The 18,335-nt window shown below is 41.5% G+C and overlaps 1 protein-coding gene across 1 annotated transcript in view; it reads left to right on the plus strand.

The window, feature by feature from the left end:
* ephb3a (eph receptor B3a) overlaps window positions 1-18,335 on the plus strand; it is a 67,164-nt gene that overhangs the window by 1,295 nt on the left and 47,534 nt on the right. The window contains exons 2-3 of the mRNA XM_008433273.2: window positions 13,278-13,342; window positions 16,996-17,668. Coding sequence (XP_008431495.1) covers window positions 13,278-13,342; window positions 16,996-17,668 — 738 coding nt within the window. The remainder of the gene's footprint in view (window positions 1-13,277; window positions 13,343-16,995; window positions 17,669-18,335) is intronic.

The following is an 18,335-nucleotide window of genomic DNA, read 5'->3' on the forward strand; positions in this document are numbered from 1 at the left end:
CATCCAATCTGCCTCTGCTGGACCGTGGCCAGCTTGATCCCTCATCAGTTCTGGTGTCAGCGAGTAAATCAATGCAGCGGCGGCAGCACTGAGAGTCCCAGTGGGCTCCCCACACAGAGACGATCAGCACCACCACCACCCCCACTACCCCCCACTCCACACCCACTCTCTTCCCCAGGCCAGAGCCCGTTACTCAAAGCTCAGGGGTTAACTAATGTTTGTCCTCTGAGGATAAACATGAAGGGCAGATCATCAGATGGGTTTAAATGAGCTGGAAGACAGGCAGGCACAGCCATTTTTTTTTCTTTTTCCTCCTGCAGGTTGCTGTTGGCATGAATGTGGCATCCTGGTTTTTTTTTTTTTTATTATTGCTAGAGTTTGTACAAAGGCTGGGAGTTTGAAGGGGAGGGATTATCAGGGGCTCTACCAAGGAGTGAGAGACACAAAACAACAAAACAAAACACACACACAAAACCCCCCCAAAAAACCAAAAGGAGAATGAAAAATACAGTTTAACATTCTTCGCAGCTAAACGTTAAAAAATATACGCATTCTATTGGATTTTGAAATATAAACATAGCAATTACTGATGATCTAGTTCAAAAAGCTACATTTAAAAATCCATATAAAATAGATTGCTTTAGGGGTATAGTTAAAGTCTATCACAAGTTGAGTCGTTTTCATCACCTAACTTTTGTTTTGCTGATAAACTAATGGTGGGTAATATGGACTTTTTTTTTACAATATTTTCTTGTACGACTGCAATAAAAGTAACGATAAAATCCCTTTTTTCCTTTTTTTTAAGCTGCGACTGCATCACACAGCAATCATAGCCATTCAAAAACATTCCCTTTTGTAACATCGTCACCTTCCTAAAATAATGGACTAAGTTATTTCTTGCCAAAAATAACTTTTTTTGTTGCCTAAAACATCTTTTGGAAAGAAAGAGGTGGACATTTTTTTTGTCATTTCAAAAAATGACTTAGGTCATTGTTCTAGGAAAGTAACAATATTCTTCGTCAGGACACCGGTCGCATAAGGAAGTGTGATTTGAATCATGCACCCCCTGTTTGCACCCCCAGACTGCAGTAAAGGCCTCAGCATCTCTGACATTTTTATGTTATAATTCTCTCATTTACAGTCAGCGTTTACTGTCCTCTCATTTTAAAAGCTAATAAACCAGACGGATGAGCGCTAGGAAAGAGACTTTATAAAGCAATCTGAAGGATCTACGTGTGTCTGTGTGTTTTGGCTGTTTTTTTGTTGTTGTTTTTTTTTCCCCCTCCCCCCATATCAGCAGGGGTGATCGTTCGGATTCTTCTGCTCTCTCAGTATGTCTTCATATCGAGTCAAACCGTTATTTGCTGACCTGTAAAAGCATATTCGAGCGGCCGCCGAGAAAGACTGAATTAGGTCAGCTCAACTTGTTCAAAGAGCTTCTGCTCAAGCATCAAGCTGAGGATCAGTATCAACTCTAACCACTGTGGTTCACTCCAGTGAGACACGCATTCCAGAGCAAATCCAGCTCGAAGGCAGGAGCCTGTATGACGTTGTCAGTGTGATCATCTTGATTAAAAAAATACAATATTTTGACAAAATCCTGATATTTATTAACAAACAAAAATAAAAACAAGTGATCTCATTTCGTTGACCTAAAACACAAAAGTTACAATTAATCCTAGTCTTACTTTTGCCAAAATTGCAATTTGATTGGAACACTAGGCTCGTCACGGAAACAAATTTTACTGGACGATAAATTGTCCCAGAAGTTACTGTGATAAACGATAATTTTGTTGTTTTAACACAATTTTACACTGGAACTGGAAGACATTTAAAATATCCAAAATAAATAAATAAATAAATAAATAAATAAATAAATAAATAAATAAATAAATAATAATAATAATAATAAAACAAATAAAATGAACTACAAAGTATCTGTAAACAAAATTGTCTTTTTAAAAAAGTGACTAGTTGAGACCAAAGCACCAGACTGAAGACTTTTTTCATCTTGTTTTTGGTAGAAAGAGAGAGAGAAAAGTGAAAAACGATAAATCGTACAAATATAAATTATTTAGCTCATTTTAATTCATCATGCAATTAATTGATTTATTGCGACAGGCCTATGTAATAACTTTCATTTCAAGGCTTTATTGCTCAAAATATATGTTTTATTGTTCTGCTCTTTATAGTCAAAGTCAAAAGAATAATAAGTGTATATTAGCTTGTTAATTAGTCGGAGTGTCCAGTCAGACAAACTGTTAGCTTAATATCACTGATGGTTTGTACTCTATTTTTCACAACTGAAAATAATTCAAAAATAGTCCTTCTTGGAAAGCGTCTGACAATCTGGAGGCGACGTCACTACCTTCATTTCCTAAGAAACTTACACAACAATCATTTGCAAAATTGGTGCACGTGAAATTTCAAGCTCGTACCTGTAGAAGTTCACGCAGGCTAGTGACGCGACTCAAGAAAGTTGCGTCACTAGCCTGCTGTTGCGTCTCGTGTGTTGGGTTCACCCCGAGTGGCAGAAAAGTTGTGTCTTTTGCTGTCGTTCGTTGCTTCTCCAAGTTTCGAGCCCATTAGGGTCGGAATGCAGTAGCGGTCTTTCAGCCATCTCAACAGCAGTGTGCAGCAAAAGCTGGAAGAGGAGCAGATCTGCCCTACAATAGCAGTTTCCCCCAGAAAATTGCAAAAAGAAAACCACTTTTACATCAATTGCACCCAGTTCAATGTGTCAGCTATATTAATCCATCTTAACTGTCATTGCTACTGGTGTATAAAAATCCCTAATTAAAATAAATGACCAATGCTTAGCCTGTAGAGGGAGGTGAAACAAGTAAAGTCTGGTGGCCTTCCAACACACTAAGTGCGTTGGAAGGTTTCAAGCATTCTGCATTTAGAGGTGAGTGAAGCTTCTGGATAGTGAGCATGAGAATTAACAACATCGATATTGAGCAATTATAGCTAATGGTATTTATCCCAGTTGCATTGATTCTAGAGCATATGTCTGGTTAACATGGCTTGTCCTGATGGTCAAGATTTTTGTGTTAAATGTGTAGGAATGTGATGTGAGGGAGTTATTTTCCAGCGTCTCGTCTCTCAATTGACTACCAACTGTCTTCTATTGAAATTAAATGCTGTAGACGGCAGTGTGATTGGGGTATTAGAGTGATGGCTTGGAGTTTGAGCAACAGATACTGTGCAACTTTATGCTCAATGGTTAGAAAAACTAAAGTTCTTTCCCTGTAATCTCACTAAAGGATATTATAAAAAACCTTGACCCGATACACGCCGACACTCCTACAAATGCCTAAAAGCTGGATTTATTTTTCCCCATCATTGACTGTTGATCATCACTGATCAATGGTGATGATGCTATTTTCTTTCTGTGAATATTTCATGTGTTTGCTGGCTGGCTCCAAGTGTCAGTGCGATACAAGGGATGCCTCCCCTTTCATCATACCCCCCAACCCCCTCTCTCACAAAGTGAATAAAACATCAGCATGCATGAGCTCCCCAAGCACTTGGAGAATACAGAGTTGTGTGGCATTTTGGCTCCAGAAGGCGATCAGAAAAAAAAAAGAAAAAAAAACAGCATTAAATGCCACTAGTGGTGATGCTCTAAAGTTCCCACTACTGCATTGTTTTCTTACCCCAGGGGGTGAATGACTCCACCTCTGCTGCAGCTTTATGAGTGAGGTGGAGAGCAGCGAGGCTGGGAGGTGGGAGAGGGAGGGGGGGGGGAGAGACCAGAAATCTGGATTTGAGTTGTAACAGTTCGGCCTATCTCAGGGGTGTTGTAAATTTACCAGGGAAGGGGGAGAACTGTGGAACAAATGGGATCTTTTTCAACCTTAACTGGTCTCTGGGAATTAGTGAGTCGACACGCTTTGGAGAGGAGAGTTACTGGCTAACGGAAACCCTTTTTTATGCTGCCATTTCAGTGTTTTACGGCGGCACATGAGCCGGGAGTCGACTTTAAGCTCGAGGATAGGCATCATTATCCTCTCTCGTGTTGGCTGCGAGGTTTTAACGGCTTTTATGATTCTGTAGGTCTGCGAAAATGGGCCGCATTCGGCACGTTTTCCTAAACGCCGTCAAATAAGTGCTGCATAAGATGAAAGGACATTACATGGATAAATAGGGATGTGTTGAATAAATAACTGCACCTTGGAGAAAATAAGTGTGGAGAAATTATTTTGTAGCTGTAAACATTAAGAATCCCCTTTGATGTGCGACAAAATCAGGTCAACGCAAATTAGCTCAACAATAGCTGATAGTTTAGAACTACAGGGCAAAGCATATTTTTAGGCACAGTACCAGATTATATTGTTTATAATAACAATAATATTAACAGTTATTGACAGCTGTGTTAAAGGGGCAGTATCATGTATTCTCCAGACACGTTGGGCCAATTCATAGCACAATCAAGTAACCATTTTGTCTTCAGTTGTTTGATGTCAACTATGACTTAAAAGAAATTGTGCTGCATAGTTTAACACTTTAAAATTGGGAGTCTGTCTCTTTAAAAGCTCCTGCTCTTCCAGAAACTCCACCTTCAGGAAGTCATCACAACATGGCTCCTCTATTAAAACTTTAACAAAGTTTGTACCAGCGTTCCACTGAAGCATGCCTTTAATAATGAACTCAGCAGATGCGCAGTTTCAACAGATGTTTGGTAATTACTGCTGGCTAGTCTGAAGGAGTTGAATGGGGGAATTGCTCTGTGTGGCAGAAGCTTGAAAGCTGCAGCTCTGAGGAGGAGCTGCGTCTTGAAGGCGGGGCTAAGTCCAACCAGGTGTTTTGCATAGCTGAATGGTTGCCATGGAGATTAATTGATTTCTCAAACATGCATGACAGAATCAAAGTAACACTCTGGGTGTTTTTGATGAGGGAATAACATTATTACATGGTGTAAAGCTTAAAAAAAGTCTGTTTTACATAATACTGCTACTTTAAAATGTTTGTGGTTACACTGATGCCTATTTTGGCCTATTAGCCAAAATACTGTGGAAAGGACAAAGACGGCAAACTACTAAATAACCTAAAAGTGAAAATGTTTCAAAAATAGTAGTATTGTTTTTATATTTATGTATTTTAATATGTTATGGCAATAAGAATACCTCACCAGTAGTAGATATGTCCTTTAGCATCTTCACTTTGAGAAAACTGAGGTTAGCTAGGAAGCTATTGTCTAGCTAATGGCTATTCAGTTTGAAACCAACAGACAATGGCAACTGACGCGTTTTAGAAAATGATTTATCTGGCACTAGAGGTCTTTACTAATCAGCAATTTGACAGGAAGTGTTTGTAGGAAAAAGAGGAAAACATGAGGACTTTGTAGGCTTCGTAAACCAACAGAGACTCCCAGCGCAGAGCAAACCTCTACTTTACTGTGTCATAGTGCATCTTACAAAAGCATTTATACAAATACTTATATAACTGGCTGGTATATATGGCCAGAGTAACATGTCTTTAAAATGAACTGTCAACTGCGCTGTAAATAACTAATAGAAATGTGAGGCCGATTTACAGGTTTATAAAATAGCTTTTGGATTACTACTGTTGTTTTCAGGTGGCAGTGGCTTTCGTCTCCGTCCTGATTCTGACTCAGAGTTTGCTCAGAATCTAATGACAATTTCACTAAATTAAAGCCATTAGAATCAGCTGCAGGCAGGATATTTACTAGTAAAAACCTCTTCTAGGCCACATCAACAGTCTCTTACCGTCTGCTGTCACTTAGTCTTTTGGGGTCTTTTAGAAACTGTTTGTATTGTTTCCTCTCTTTCTACTCATTTTCATGTACAGGTTGTTTATTTTTTAATCATAGATGACCTGAAATGCTGGTTTAATTTATTCAGGGGACAAACAATCAAAACCAACCTGATGCTATATTAAAAAGTAATTGACCCTTAAACCTAAAAACTTGGTTGCTAAACCCTTAAAAGCAATAGCTGCCATCAAGCATTTGTGACAAGATGTCGTGTCTTTAACATTGATGAAGAGGAGTTTTGGCCCATTCATCTTTGCAGAATTGTTTTAATTGAGTCACACTGAAGAGTTTTTAATCATGAATTTGACCTCATGTTTGAGGTCAAACCACTACACCCTAATCGGATCTTTGATTAAACCACTCCAAAAGCTTCTACTAATTTCACTTTTGGACCTTTCAGCAGCAGAATATCGACAAAGATTTGCACATAGACATTTTCACACCTTGGCATCAAGTAACTCTTCAGTAAGTCCAGCTCAGACAGATCGTACTCCAGCCTTTGTTTTGTCCCATTTTAACTCAGCGCCCCATTTTTCCTGAATTCACCTTACTTTTTTTTGCTAGCAGTGAAACTTTAACCTATAACAGCTGCACGGGCTTGATGCTGCCTCTCTTCACACGGGGTCTTAAACCCAGCTTTTACAGAGGCAGCGGCGGCGTCAGCCCGCAGCGTGTGCATGTGTGCGCCGTGAAAGCAGCAGCAGCAGCTCAGACCTTTGGTTTGCTGAGGGTGACTGATTCTGCCTCTGTTGCCTCAGGGCACCTGGGAGAGATAAGGCAACGGGTGGGGGCCGACGCTCCAGATCACCCGCTCAAGGGGGGTGGGGGGACGAGCCGGCACATGCGGCGTCACCGTTCGCTTGGCTGGTGCGCCGCAGAGGCCCGAGTGTGGCCAAGCAGAGACAACAGGCGCTGATTTTGCTGATTAGTTCCTCCTCCCTGGCTCAAGCCGTGCTAATCAGTAAAACAACCTTGTTCACAGGCATTTATTTGGGTTTAACAACTGAGGTTATTAGCTGCTGTCGTTCATTCCCTTCTGCAGACAAGCATGAAGGAACGAAGAAGGCTTTTAAAGCGGAGCAACGGCACTTAATGTAAATTTAGGTTTGCTTTGTGCATAAATATTACTTATTAATCATCCTGCTGAGGAAAAAAGGGGAATTTCTATTGTTAACAACAATAGAAGGGTTCGGTTAGTCTTTTAAAATGAGGAGGATTTTTTTTTTTTTTACTTTTCCAGCATATTCCAGAGCACATTATGTTCAAAGAAAAATACAGCTCGACTTTAAATTGCACTCTTAATATATAATTCATACCCCTCAACATTATCTGCAATTACAGCTGACATAAGGTTATGTTATTATCGACTATTTTGCGTTTCATCTTTAGTGGTGGCTAGTAGCAATAATAGTAGTGTTATTCATTAAGTAGTATGCCGATTTCCTTAGGAAAAAAAAAAAAAGGTTTTCAGTTCCGTATAAGAATATGAGGCAAACATCTTCATGTTGACTGCATGACCCGGCGATTATTGATGGTGGCTGAGGCATCGCAAGGCATTAATTAGTCATATGAGTGACATGAGCTGTTCAGAGTGGGGAACAGTGGGGATTCAGCAATACACGGCGCAGTAAATCATCATGAGTCATTAGAATCAGCTGAGATTTATCTCCTTCCCCGGTGCGTCGGTCCCCGCGAGGAGCTGTTTGCCAAGGAATACCTTCACATTTTCTCAACTGTCTGTTTGCTTTTCATTTGAAAACCGCCAGAGCTTTTAATCTCATTGTTTTACCAACGAGGAATATAATATGCTGAAGGGGATGTGATTTGGAAACGGGGGACGATGCAGCCTGTTTTACGTGTGCTACAGGCAGAGCTTACATTTTTGGTGTCGGTTAAACGTAAAAGCCCGAGAAAATAAGTGCAGAAGTAGAAAAAACTTAACGTGGCATAATAGCACTAGTATTATTGCCATTAACCACCACTAAATGTTGTATGGTATACTTTTGACTATAAGTAACCTACTAAGCAATGATGTTGGATGACAAAGCCTGACTTCAGACTCCACTTTACTTAATTCCTTAGCTGTTCTGTTTGGGTTTTTAATAGCAATGCACGATATATCGAAAATAACATCAGATATTCGTAATTTTTCAACAGATCAGTATCTGTGCCCGATAAATAGAACTTTGCCGATATGAACAACTGATACTGATTTTTATCTTGCCGCAATGGTAGTGAAATATATCGGTAAATATCTGTAATATTACTATTAGCCAACTCCTGAAATATAGCTTTTTACATGCACCAGTGCCTGCATGTGTGTAAATACTTTGTCTTCCTTCTCCTACACGTATTCTTTATAAAAACTAATATCTACACCACATCGTTTAAAAAATAATGTTGTATTTACGTTATCGGTTTAACACAAGTTTTCATCCACACAGAATAAACACAAATCTGTGTTGTGTTAAACATGCCAAACCCATAGGGGGCAGTGTAGCACAAAGCTAAAATCTATGTCAGCCAATCAGATTGCTTCAAAACAATCATGATTTCCTGTTAGGAATTAAACCTGGCAGAAGGAGGTTCATTTGTGTGGACAGATATACAGGTTGAACTACTTTTAATTAGAATATTAGAATATAAAGTTAATGAAACAAGACACAGTATCTATTGGGAATCATGTCAAAGCATGTGTGGACATGCTGCACATTATTTGTTGCAGACTGTAATGTGCAGGTACAACCTCCTCACAAGACACACAACTATGGGAGGTTCTCAAATCTCCACTTTCGTATGAGCTTTATAGTGATTTATAGTAATTTTTAGTGATATTGAACAGAGTTTCTGAGTGGATAAAAAGCCAAAACACATAAAAATGTATTCATTTCCCCAGGCACCCGACTAGGTCTTAGTTTTGCTGCAGCTGAAGCAGGTACAGCTGGTTCCACTGTGCCCCCTAATGAGCAGAGTACAAAGCAGGGTGTGGGGCTGATCTTATTGCCATTTGGCCATTTGGGCAGCATGTGTGTAGCTTCAGACCAGTTTTTTGGCTGTTTTGTTCGCAGCTGGTTTGCTGCTGGTGACTCAGGACTTGCCTTTTGTTTTGTTCCCATTTGGTAGGATGAGTGCTGGTTCTTTCTACTAGGCGGTTTAAGGGTTTATGGTTATTGTTCTAGAGAACTGGTTGTTCATTTTGTTCCAGCTTGTGGCTGGACAGAGAAAGGACCAGTGTCTCCTTCACTAGCTGGTGCTGGTGGTTCATCTTTAGAAACCTGAGATTTTAGGATAGATTAATTAGGTTTTTCCTTTAAATTCTAGATTACATTTGTCTTTCTATAAATAAATTTACTACATCCTAGTTTTTTCTCGTCTCGTCATGCTGTCTTATTTATTGCCATGCCCCCCTAGACTGGCTTGGGTGGAATGCAACACAACCCCACCCCACCTTTGCTTGCGATCGAGCTAGCTTGCAGGCTATTTCATGACGTCTATCAAAGGGAATTGGAGGCAAAAAACAAACTATGCTGACCTTTAAAATGTTGTTGTATAGTTCACCTTTATGTAATTTTGGAGTACTAATTCAAAATCTTTAGTCTTTTTATGAAGTCCCCAAACCTCTAAAGATTGAATGACAGGTGTTAAATTAACAGCTCAAATGCCTCTTTGCCATTGTCCTAACTTTTAGCTCCTGCATGGCATGAATTTAAGTTCAGAATCATATTGGGCCAATCCAAAATGTTAGTAACTTTTAGTCTAATAAAAATGTATATAACGATTTGATTGGATGCACATATGAGTGGGTATGTGTAGACTTGTTAATGTGTGTACTTCTTTGGATTTACATATATGAATTGTGACTTAAACAGGACACCCAAACATTTAATTGACTGTGAAACAGAAAGGCAAAGTTAAATACGTTCCTATTCTTCCCACTTCTTTTTGAAAAATATCTATGTATACATACAGTATATATATATATATATATATATTAGAGATGTGCCGATCGATCGGCCACCGATCATAATCGGCCGATTTCCGTGAAAAAGTGTATGATCGGTGATCACCGATCACAGTCTCTTGTTGCCGATCACACAAACCAATCACCTGCTTCTCATTTCGCAGTCTGCCTGTGCAGCTGGTCTCCTCTTTCCTTCACACTGAGCAAACGCGCAGCAACAAATACTAAGCGATGTGGAACTATAACGCACTGAGTGATTGGGGAAGTTTGCGTGTTGCGGCAGAAAATTGAAGCACATCAAAATGCATCAACACGACGAGTCTAATATGGCATAAAAACAATGCCATACTTGAGGAGTTTGGCTACATCGAGGCTCACTGCAGTAAAAAAGACATATGGAGGATCAGATCCGCTGCTCCGCGCTACAGGTAGTAATATTTGACAGACGGAGCGCCGCTTCTGCTCCACCTGGTAGTGACTCTCACACCAAACCTCTGCTTAAAGCTGCAGCATCTAACTTAAAAAAATACATTATACATACTTTTTAAAACTTTCGCTGTCCTAACATGAAACAATCTCTGAAAAAATAATTGATCTCCTCTGCGTCCTCCCTTTTCTGCATAATTACTCCGCTCAGTCAGAAATGGCCAATCAGAACTAGCAGTAATCAGCTAGCCGCCATGCTATCAGGAAGTTTTSATTCAGTAACTCAGGATTGTTTATTGTAATGGATCCTGTATTTGCCTTTGAATGTTAAGTTTTATACTTGAATTTTTTGGCAATGTTGAGAGGTTTTATTTTTGACTCTGCATTATTTAGCCTCTTCAGAGCCTTCATAAGTTATCAGTCTGTTAAAGATAGTATTACTGATAGCAGTACAATTTGCACAATGCCTGTTTTTTTCTTGGATATATGGGTGCACATTAAAAATAAAGTCTTCAATTGTATTCAATTCAATTAATGAGGTCAGATTTACAGTGCTTATGTCACACTATCAGTTCAAAAGCTAATTACACTCTTCCTATCTTTATATTTCAGTGTGTTTGTGTTTTTTCCTCTGGCTTTGGTGTTGTTCTTGTCAGATAATTCTCATTAGCAGATGTAAAAGTACAACAGCTTAAAATAGAAATGAGCTCACAAAGCTCTTCCCGTTGATTATTTAAAGCTTTATCTCTCAACTAAAATGTCTGATAACTGATAAAATACTAATTAAAAAACCCCCAAATGCAGTAAATAAAATCCCAACACCGGTATCTCTGAACTTTAGACACACAGAAGAACAAGAAAACAACACACCTAATGCTAAAAGTACCCTTCCTGTTTGACCTGGAATAATCTAGTGAAAGAAAAAGCGATGACAGTGGTAGTTTATAGTAATATGTAATGTTTCGTGTGTGGACCAAACATCTGAGTTATGGTTTTCAGAGTATACTTTTTCATCTTTTCGATTTTTCCATTCATTGACTTGACAAACTAAAACTTTTGGCTTTATTTCAACATTATCCTCATTTCCATTATTTTTGTATGCACATTTTTCTATTGCAGTATCGCAATAGAAAAGGTTGATGGAAATGGCTAAATTTGAAATAACTTTCTTAATTTTACAAAAAACCGCAAAACATTTTTAAGCTAGCTTGAGGTGGTTTTTGGCTTTTCAGAAAATGAGCTAGTATGCTAAAACATGGAAACACATTTTCCAAATAAGTTTTGATGTAGCAAACACCCCAATCCACTGGTGGGTTTGTGCCTTACCAGAGGCACAGAAATCTCAATCCACATCTCCATGCCGGAGGGGAGGACTCCATTTATTTTTTATGAGATGTGTGGTCCATGCTACTTCCTGCTTACTACAGCCATACCTAGCGTCAACGCCTGACGAAGTTGCGCTTTGCGTAGCGTTGTTGATCTGCTCCAAACCAGTAGATAAAAACATGCCTATTTAGCATTTTTGATTTTTTTTGCATTTTAAAAATTTGCTCAAATGCCACACGACAATTGGATGGAAACATAGCTAATGGCTTTTTGTGTAGCATGTGTTTAGTTCATGACTACACAACATTCTTCCAAGATAGTGATCTCTCCTGTTTGAGACGGGCGGCCATATCTTGCTAGCTTTGCAGTAGTGTCACACTCTGCATTTTCAGATGATGGACTGAACCGACCTCAGATCTGTCCGCTGTGTTCCTCGGTCTTCACGATGCCGTTTGCCCTCCAGTGTTCTCTACATTCATACTGAGATTAAATCACAAACTGAATTAGTCAATAAAACCAAGGCGTCAACCAGCTGATAAAATTTAGATGCTCAGTTTTATCTGTAGCTTGTTGCAGCCATACTGATGAGTGTCTGTATGATCCAAACAAATCCAGTCTAGTTCTGATCAAATCTCTCTCCCTCATGAGGCAAAGTAAACCTTTGGTGATTACCATGGTTACATAGATACTGTAAATTCTGCTTAAACCTACCGACCTCCTATCAGTACCACACAAAAGCCGACGAGACACCGTTTGCCAACTCCGGTCTGCCGCCACAACAGAACCACATTTCCTCCACTGCTCTACACAGAGCATGTTATTTATTTTAGCCCTCTCACACCCTCCTCCTTCTTCACTGTTATCAACAACTTGTGAGCAAATGGTGCACAGCAGGCGCCGTGTCATTGAGTCTCCATGAAGAAAGTGTAATTGTTTCACTGATTATGCACCAACAACAACAGAACAATGGGAGTCGGTGACGCTGCAGCTGTAAACAAGGTTAGTTCTTCCGAGGTGAGGCGAACCGACCGGACCTCCGCCCAGGCTTCCCCAGGAGGCCCCAGGTCACTGAATCTGATCCGGACTCCTCCGATGTTTGTCCATGCCAGCCGAAGATAGCGGTTTTTGGGGGCAGAGTTGCCTGCTGTTTGCCTTTTATGTACAATTTCAATGTCAATTCCATATATTTTCAAAATGGTTGTTATAGAGCTTCAACCTGAATGTGAGGCGAGTTTCAGATCTTCAAATGTAGACAGATTGTCCTTGTGGAGGTGGCGTCAGCATAAGCTCAGGCACGAGGTATTTAAAAGGCTAAATGCTAAATGCAATTTACACTAGCAGCTATTAGCCTCCAACACGCCGCCTGTTGGGCCAAAGTTTCCGAAGCTTATCAGACCTTTCTGAACCACAAAGTCAAACTCGGGCTGAAGGCATCCAGGAGGACGCTTTGTTCTGAGCTCCTTAAATGAGTGAGGACAGAGGAGTGTGTGCCAGGCGTGAACATGCACACACGCATGCACGCACACACACACACACACACACACACACACAGCTGCAACACAGAGGCTTAATTAGGCTGCATCACAGATCTCCTGTGATTGTCAGCGGTTTCAAAAAGTGAGCGCACGTGGGTGGAGGTTATGATGGAGAGGTAGAGCAGGCCTTACCTGCTTCCTTTGTCTTGTATGGGGAACTTGTGTGTCTTTAATGCTGTGCAGCCATGCCCCCCCACTCACACCATTTAACTTGAGCTCCTGTTTCCTCCCTCCTACTCTCTGTTTGCAGAAACCCTCATGGACAGTCGGTGGGCTACCACAGAGTTGGCTTGGACCACGTTTCCAGAGAGCGGGGTGAGTTAGAGTTAGTGTGCTTATGCATTGAATTTGCTTTGTGCATTGTGTTTTTTTGTGTGTTTTTTTTCTTCTTTCTCCTCCAGCAGCATTTGTTCCATTTGCCTGTTAATAGAGCCCAATCTGCCTTGAACAGCAAGCCTCCCTGCTGTTTTATATCTTTGTTTTTGCAGGGAATGTTTACTTTCTGGGATAGTAAAAAGCACACGGTGACATTGTGTGAAATAAATGTGAGATTTCAGTGTGTACATCTTTCTGGAGTCCTTAAAAAAAGTGCAAGAGTTTGCATGTGTAGATTGTACTCGGTGCCGCAAAATGAGCAAATATCGAGGCCGGGAGAAAATCCCCTTAATGTGAGGACTGCATAGGTGGGCCGCAGCTTCCGTCTCTCCCCAGGAATGAGGGCCTGGCAACCTGAAAGCATGCATCTTTTATAATACGGGCCCAAGAGCGCATTACAGGCAGAAATTAAGGGTTTTCAGTTGATACCCCCTGTAGGAATTGTGAGAAAATAAAACAACATGAATTTGACCCCAGGGCTAACAGCCTGACAGACCTCCCCCACACCCGGCCGGCGCAATTTGTCTTCGCTACGTGAGCGCAAAGTCAGTCAATGGAAATGCTGGGTTGCCATGGAAACCATCTCCACCAGCTCCCTCTTTTTTTTTTTTTTTCCTTTTTCAATCCCCCCCTCTTTCACTCCTCCGGCCGGCTCTGAATGTCCTGGCATCCATGAAGTCATATGTCAGGACTGGCGAGGCAGCGCACCCCCCTCCACCCTCCACCCTCCATCCTCGCTCCCCTCACGCCCCGGCAAAGCCCGTTCGTTCAGGGGCCGGCAATTATCATATTTGTCAGGTAGCGCGTCAACGTGTTGCCGGTGATTTACGACGTCTGATGCCGACTCTTTGGGCTCATCGTTTGGGGATAAATTGCCCGGCAGCCCGGAGACGTGAGATGAGTTATGCATTATTTTCCCTCCAGTTGAAATAATCAATTTCTGGGGCAGTCATTTGTTATGGAAACGAAGCATTCAGTTGAACTGGGAACCGAAGGGGGAAAAAAACAGAAGCATTGACGTCTCACAAGGTTATTTCCTAATGGACTGAATTTATTGACCAGTGGACAACATATATTAGGGCTTCTAACATTAGTTTGTATATAAACATTGCTGTTAAATACAAATATAGTGCTTTGCTAAGGCATTCCCACACATTAAAATTAATAACTATGAACGTATTAATTATGAAGAGTCTAAAAAGTGTTGTACAGTACTTTGTAGGGCCAACTTTCAACTGCAAATCTATATCATCCCTGCACATCTAGACGCTTTGCCCATTCTTGTTAGCAAAGCTCAGCTAAATTCAACTGAGAACACCTGTAAACATTTTGTAATCAGAGTTGGATTTAAGTCAGGACTTTGACTAGGCCAGTCAAAGTGTCAAGTTGTTTGTGGTCTCAAATGCCCCTTCTCCATTGTCAAGTCTCACTCTAGCCGGTTACCAGCAGAGTGTTCCTCATGATGTGGATGTGCACATGGGTGGGCCATGAGTACGCTGCAGCTGTGGTTTATTGATGTCATGTGGAGCATGTATCCTTGGGCAACCAGACATTTCTCACTATAGTTGTTTGTTACCCTGTCCAGTTGATGCAATTCGTTCTCTTCTATTTCAGTCGATAAAAAGTTTTGGACCTCAAGGTTTGACAATGGAGTTATTGATTGGTTCAAGCTCACATACTATTGAGTTTGAGCTTGAACCATCACTGAAAATGATGGTTGAGATGTTGTTGACGTAACTCTATGGGCCAGTCAACAAATGCAGTCTCCTGCCAACCAAATTGCTTGGGTGCAATGCCATGCTCTGCCTGCTTTTTTGGATGATTCCAAAAAAAAAAGGGAAGAACCGCGTAGGATCCGCAAATGGAAGAAGGGGCTTAACAGGTTTTCTTCCAGTACGGCCCATGCTGTTGACATCTTTTGGGCATGTACCTTTGGGTGGCCAGATTTTCCAAAATCTCTCTGAGTATCTGTTCATTGTGCGTTGCACCGTCCGGTTGACGCTGTATTTATTCTTCTGCCACAACTCATAAAAATGTTTGGACCCCAAGTTCATCAATGGAATTATAGATTAGCAGCTTCTACGGTCTTGTTGTGGATTGGTTTTTGAGATGTGGATACGGTTGACGTAAATCTATGGGTCAGCCAATGAATGCAGTCTGCTGCCAATCAAATAGCTTGAGCACAATACCCGACTAGATCCAGCTTGAACCACCCAAAAAACAAAGAACTGCGCAGTATCTGCAAACGAAGATGATTCTGGCAGGGGCTGACTGAGGAAGAACTGGTTAAGCTACACCAATAGCGATGAGGCAGAAGAAGTTTACTTCCAGTATGGTCCTCTGTTTGGGTGTGTGATCCCATTGGCTCCAGCCAGATTGGAAAACGCCGTCATCCACATGTTTGATCATGGCAAACTGATGAGCAAAACTTCTTATGGGTTTTTACAATACTGACTTTAGTTGTGCCATATTTCTAATAAGTTTAAATCAAAGTGCACCGATAATGTCTTGTTGGCAGATTCTCACACCTGAGATTTGTATTTTGGCAGCTCCTCCTCCACAGTTACCACGGGAATCTATGCTGTTTCTCTGCACTGGATTGTATTCAGGGGTACCAGTCAAGATAAGTCATTTCAAAGATTTACTTCACAATTAAGCATAAACTGTGAACGTCTGACATAAAACCTAAAGAATATAATAAGATTTGTGGCTGTAATGAGACAAAATGCAGAAGCTCAAGCGGCTTGGATACCTTTGCAAGGTGATGTGAAACTGTATCGTCATCACTGTTTTATAAATGCAAACACAAAGTCAAAAGTTACTTTAATTTGATAATCTTAGCGGTTCCTGAGCTACAGCTTGGCTGCTTTATGAACAGCTTTATGAACTAATACATGCACTCATGCTTCATGTGTATGAAGACTTAGTGAGTAGCGCTCACACCGCTGGACCCGATCGCACGGACGGAGTTCCTTTCATTAAAGACACATGGGAACGTTTGAGTTTCAACAGTGCCGTTTGTCTGAGAGACCAAATCTCTTTCCTCAAGCTCAATCGATTGCGGCGCATCAGATTTACAGACAGGTCTTCCTCCACTCTACGCTGCATCTTCTGAGGGTAGGATTTAATAAAGCTTTTAAATCGACACATTTTGCTGTGATCACAGCCAAAGAAAAGTGCTCGCCCCGCCCCCGTTTCTTTCCCGCAGACCTCCGGCACGCGCTCGGCATCGGAACTAGTCAAACAGATAGAATGCGTGAAATGTGTTTTAATGGGAAAATGTTATCTATTAATAGCCCATAATGATTGGAATTTTCTGAATGATTCATGCAATTAGAAGCGATTTAGCTCCAAATTATTCCTCACAGGCCTCGTGTACACACAGCATGCTGCGGGAATGTGTGTCAGTGTGTGTGTGTGTCATTTCTTTTTTGTAATCCATTCCAAGCGCCACAGGACTGTTTTGAACGTCTTCCATGCTTGAGCAGTTTGCATTAGGAAGCATTAGTTAACTAACACTCGTTAGCTTTCCAATCAGGTTACTAGGATTTGTTTTGACCGAGTTCCTCTGACTTTTATTTTTTCCCCTGCAGTGGGAGGAAGTGAGCGGATACGATGACTCCATGAGCCCCATCAGAACCTACCAGGTGTGCAACGTCCGGCAGCCGAACCAGAACAACTGGCTGAGGACAGACTACGTCCCCCGTAAAGGAGTGCTGAGAGTCTACGTGGAACTCAAGTTCTCTGTCCGCGACTGCGCAAGCATCCCCAACATCCCGGGCTCCTGCAAGGAGACCTTCAATCTGTTTTACTACGAGTCAGAGGGGGACGTGGCTACAGACAGCAGCCCCCTGTGGAAGGAGAACCCTTACGTGAAGGTGGATACTATTGCTCCGGACGAGAGCTTCTCTCTGCTGGAGGCCGGCAGGATCAACACCAAAGTGCGCAGCTTCGGCCCCCTGTCCAAGGCCGGGTTCTACCTGGCCTTCCAGGACCTGGGGGCCTGCATGTCGCTCATCTCAGTCAGGGTTTTCTTCAAGAAGTGCTCCACCACCATTGCCAATTTCGCCGTCTTCCCTGAGACCGCCACGGGTGCAGAGGCCACCTCCCTGGTGATTGCACCAGGGGCCTGCGTGGCCAACGCCATGGAGGTGTCCGTCCCTCTCAAACTGTACTGCAACGGGGATGGAGAGTGGATGGTTCCGGTGGGCTCGTGCACCTGCGTCGCCGGCTATGAACCCGCTGGAGAGAATACGCAGTGCCAGGGTAAGAGGACGGGACTTTCACTACACAGTGGCCTTTCACAGTATAGAATTGCTTTGACTTAAAACTGACAAACAGTTGATCCTATGACCTAGAAATACCTACAGACAAGATCAGAAGTTTAAAATGGATTTGCTTGACATTTTATAGAATTGCCTTTAAATTGGGTTGACTTGGGTCAAATGTAGGTTTTCTTCCACAAGCTTCTCACAACAGAGTAGAACTTTGACTCCTTCCTCCTGACAGAATTGCTGGATCTGGGTCGGGTTTGTAGACCTCCTTGCACACATGCCTTTTTTCAGCTCTTCCTACAAACGTTTCAATGGCCACTCCAGAACATGAACTGTGTTGTCCTTAAGTTACTTTGCAAGTAATCTAGTGTTAGCTTAGGGTCCTTTTCCATTCCAAAGAAACATTTATGCCAAAGCTTGAACTTTATGCCTAATGTCCTGAAATGTCTCTTCAATATTTCCAAATAATGTTCTTGTATTATGTTGCCATTTACGTTTTTGAAGTGCACCAATCCCTCCTGCAGCAAAACACCCACACAACATTATCACATTCTTCACCTCTTGCAATCTTCCCTCGTTTTCCCTCCAAAAGTAGCAATGGCCCTTACAGCCAAACACTTACAGTTTAGTTGCATCAGTCTGCAGCAGTTTCTTCCACC

The sequence above is a fragment of the Poecilia reticulata genome, linkage group LG17 (assembly GCF_000633615.1).
Source record: "Poecilia reticulata strain Guanapo linkage group LG17, Guppy_female_1.0+MT, whole genome shotgun sequence".
NCBI lineage: Eukaryota > Metazoa > Chordata > Actinopteri > Cyprinodontiformes > Poeciliidae > Poecilia > Poecilia reticulata.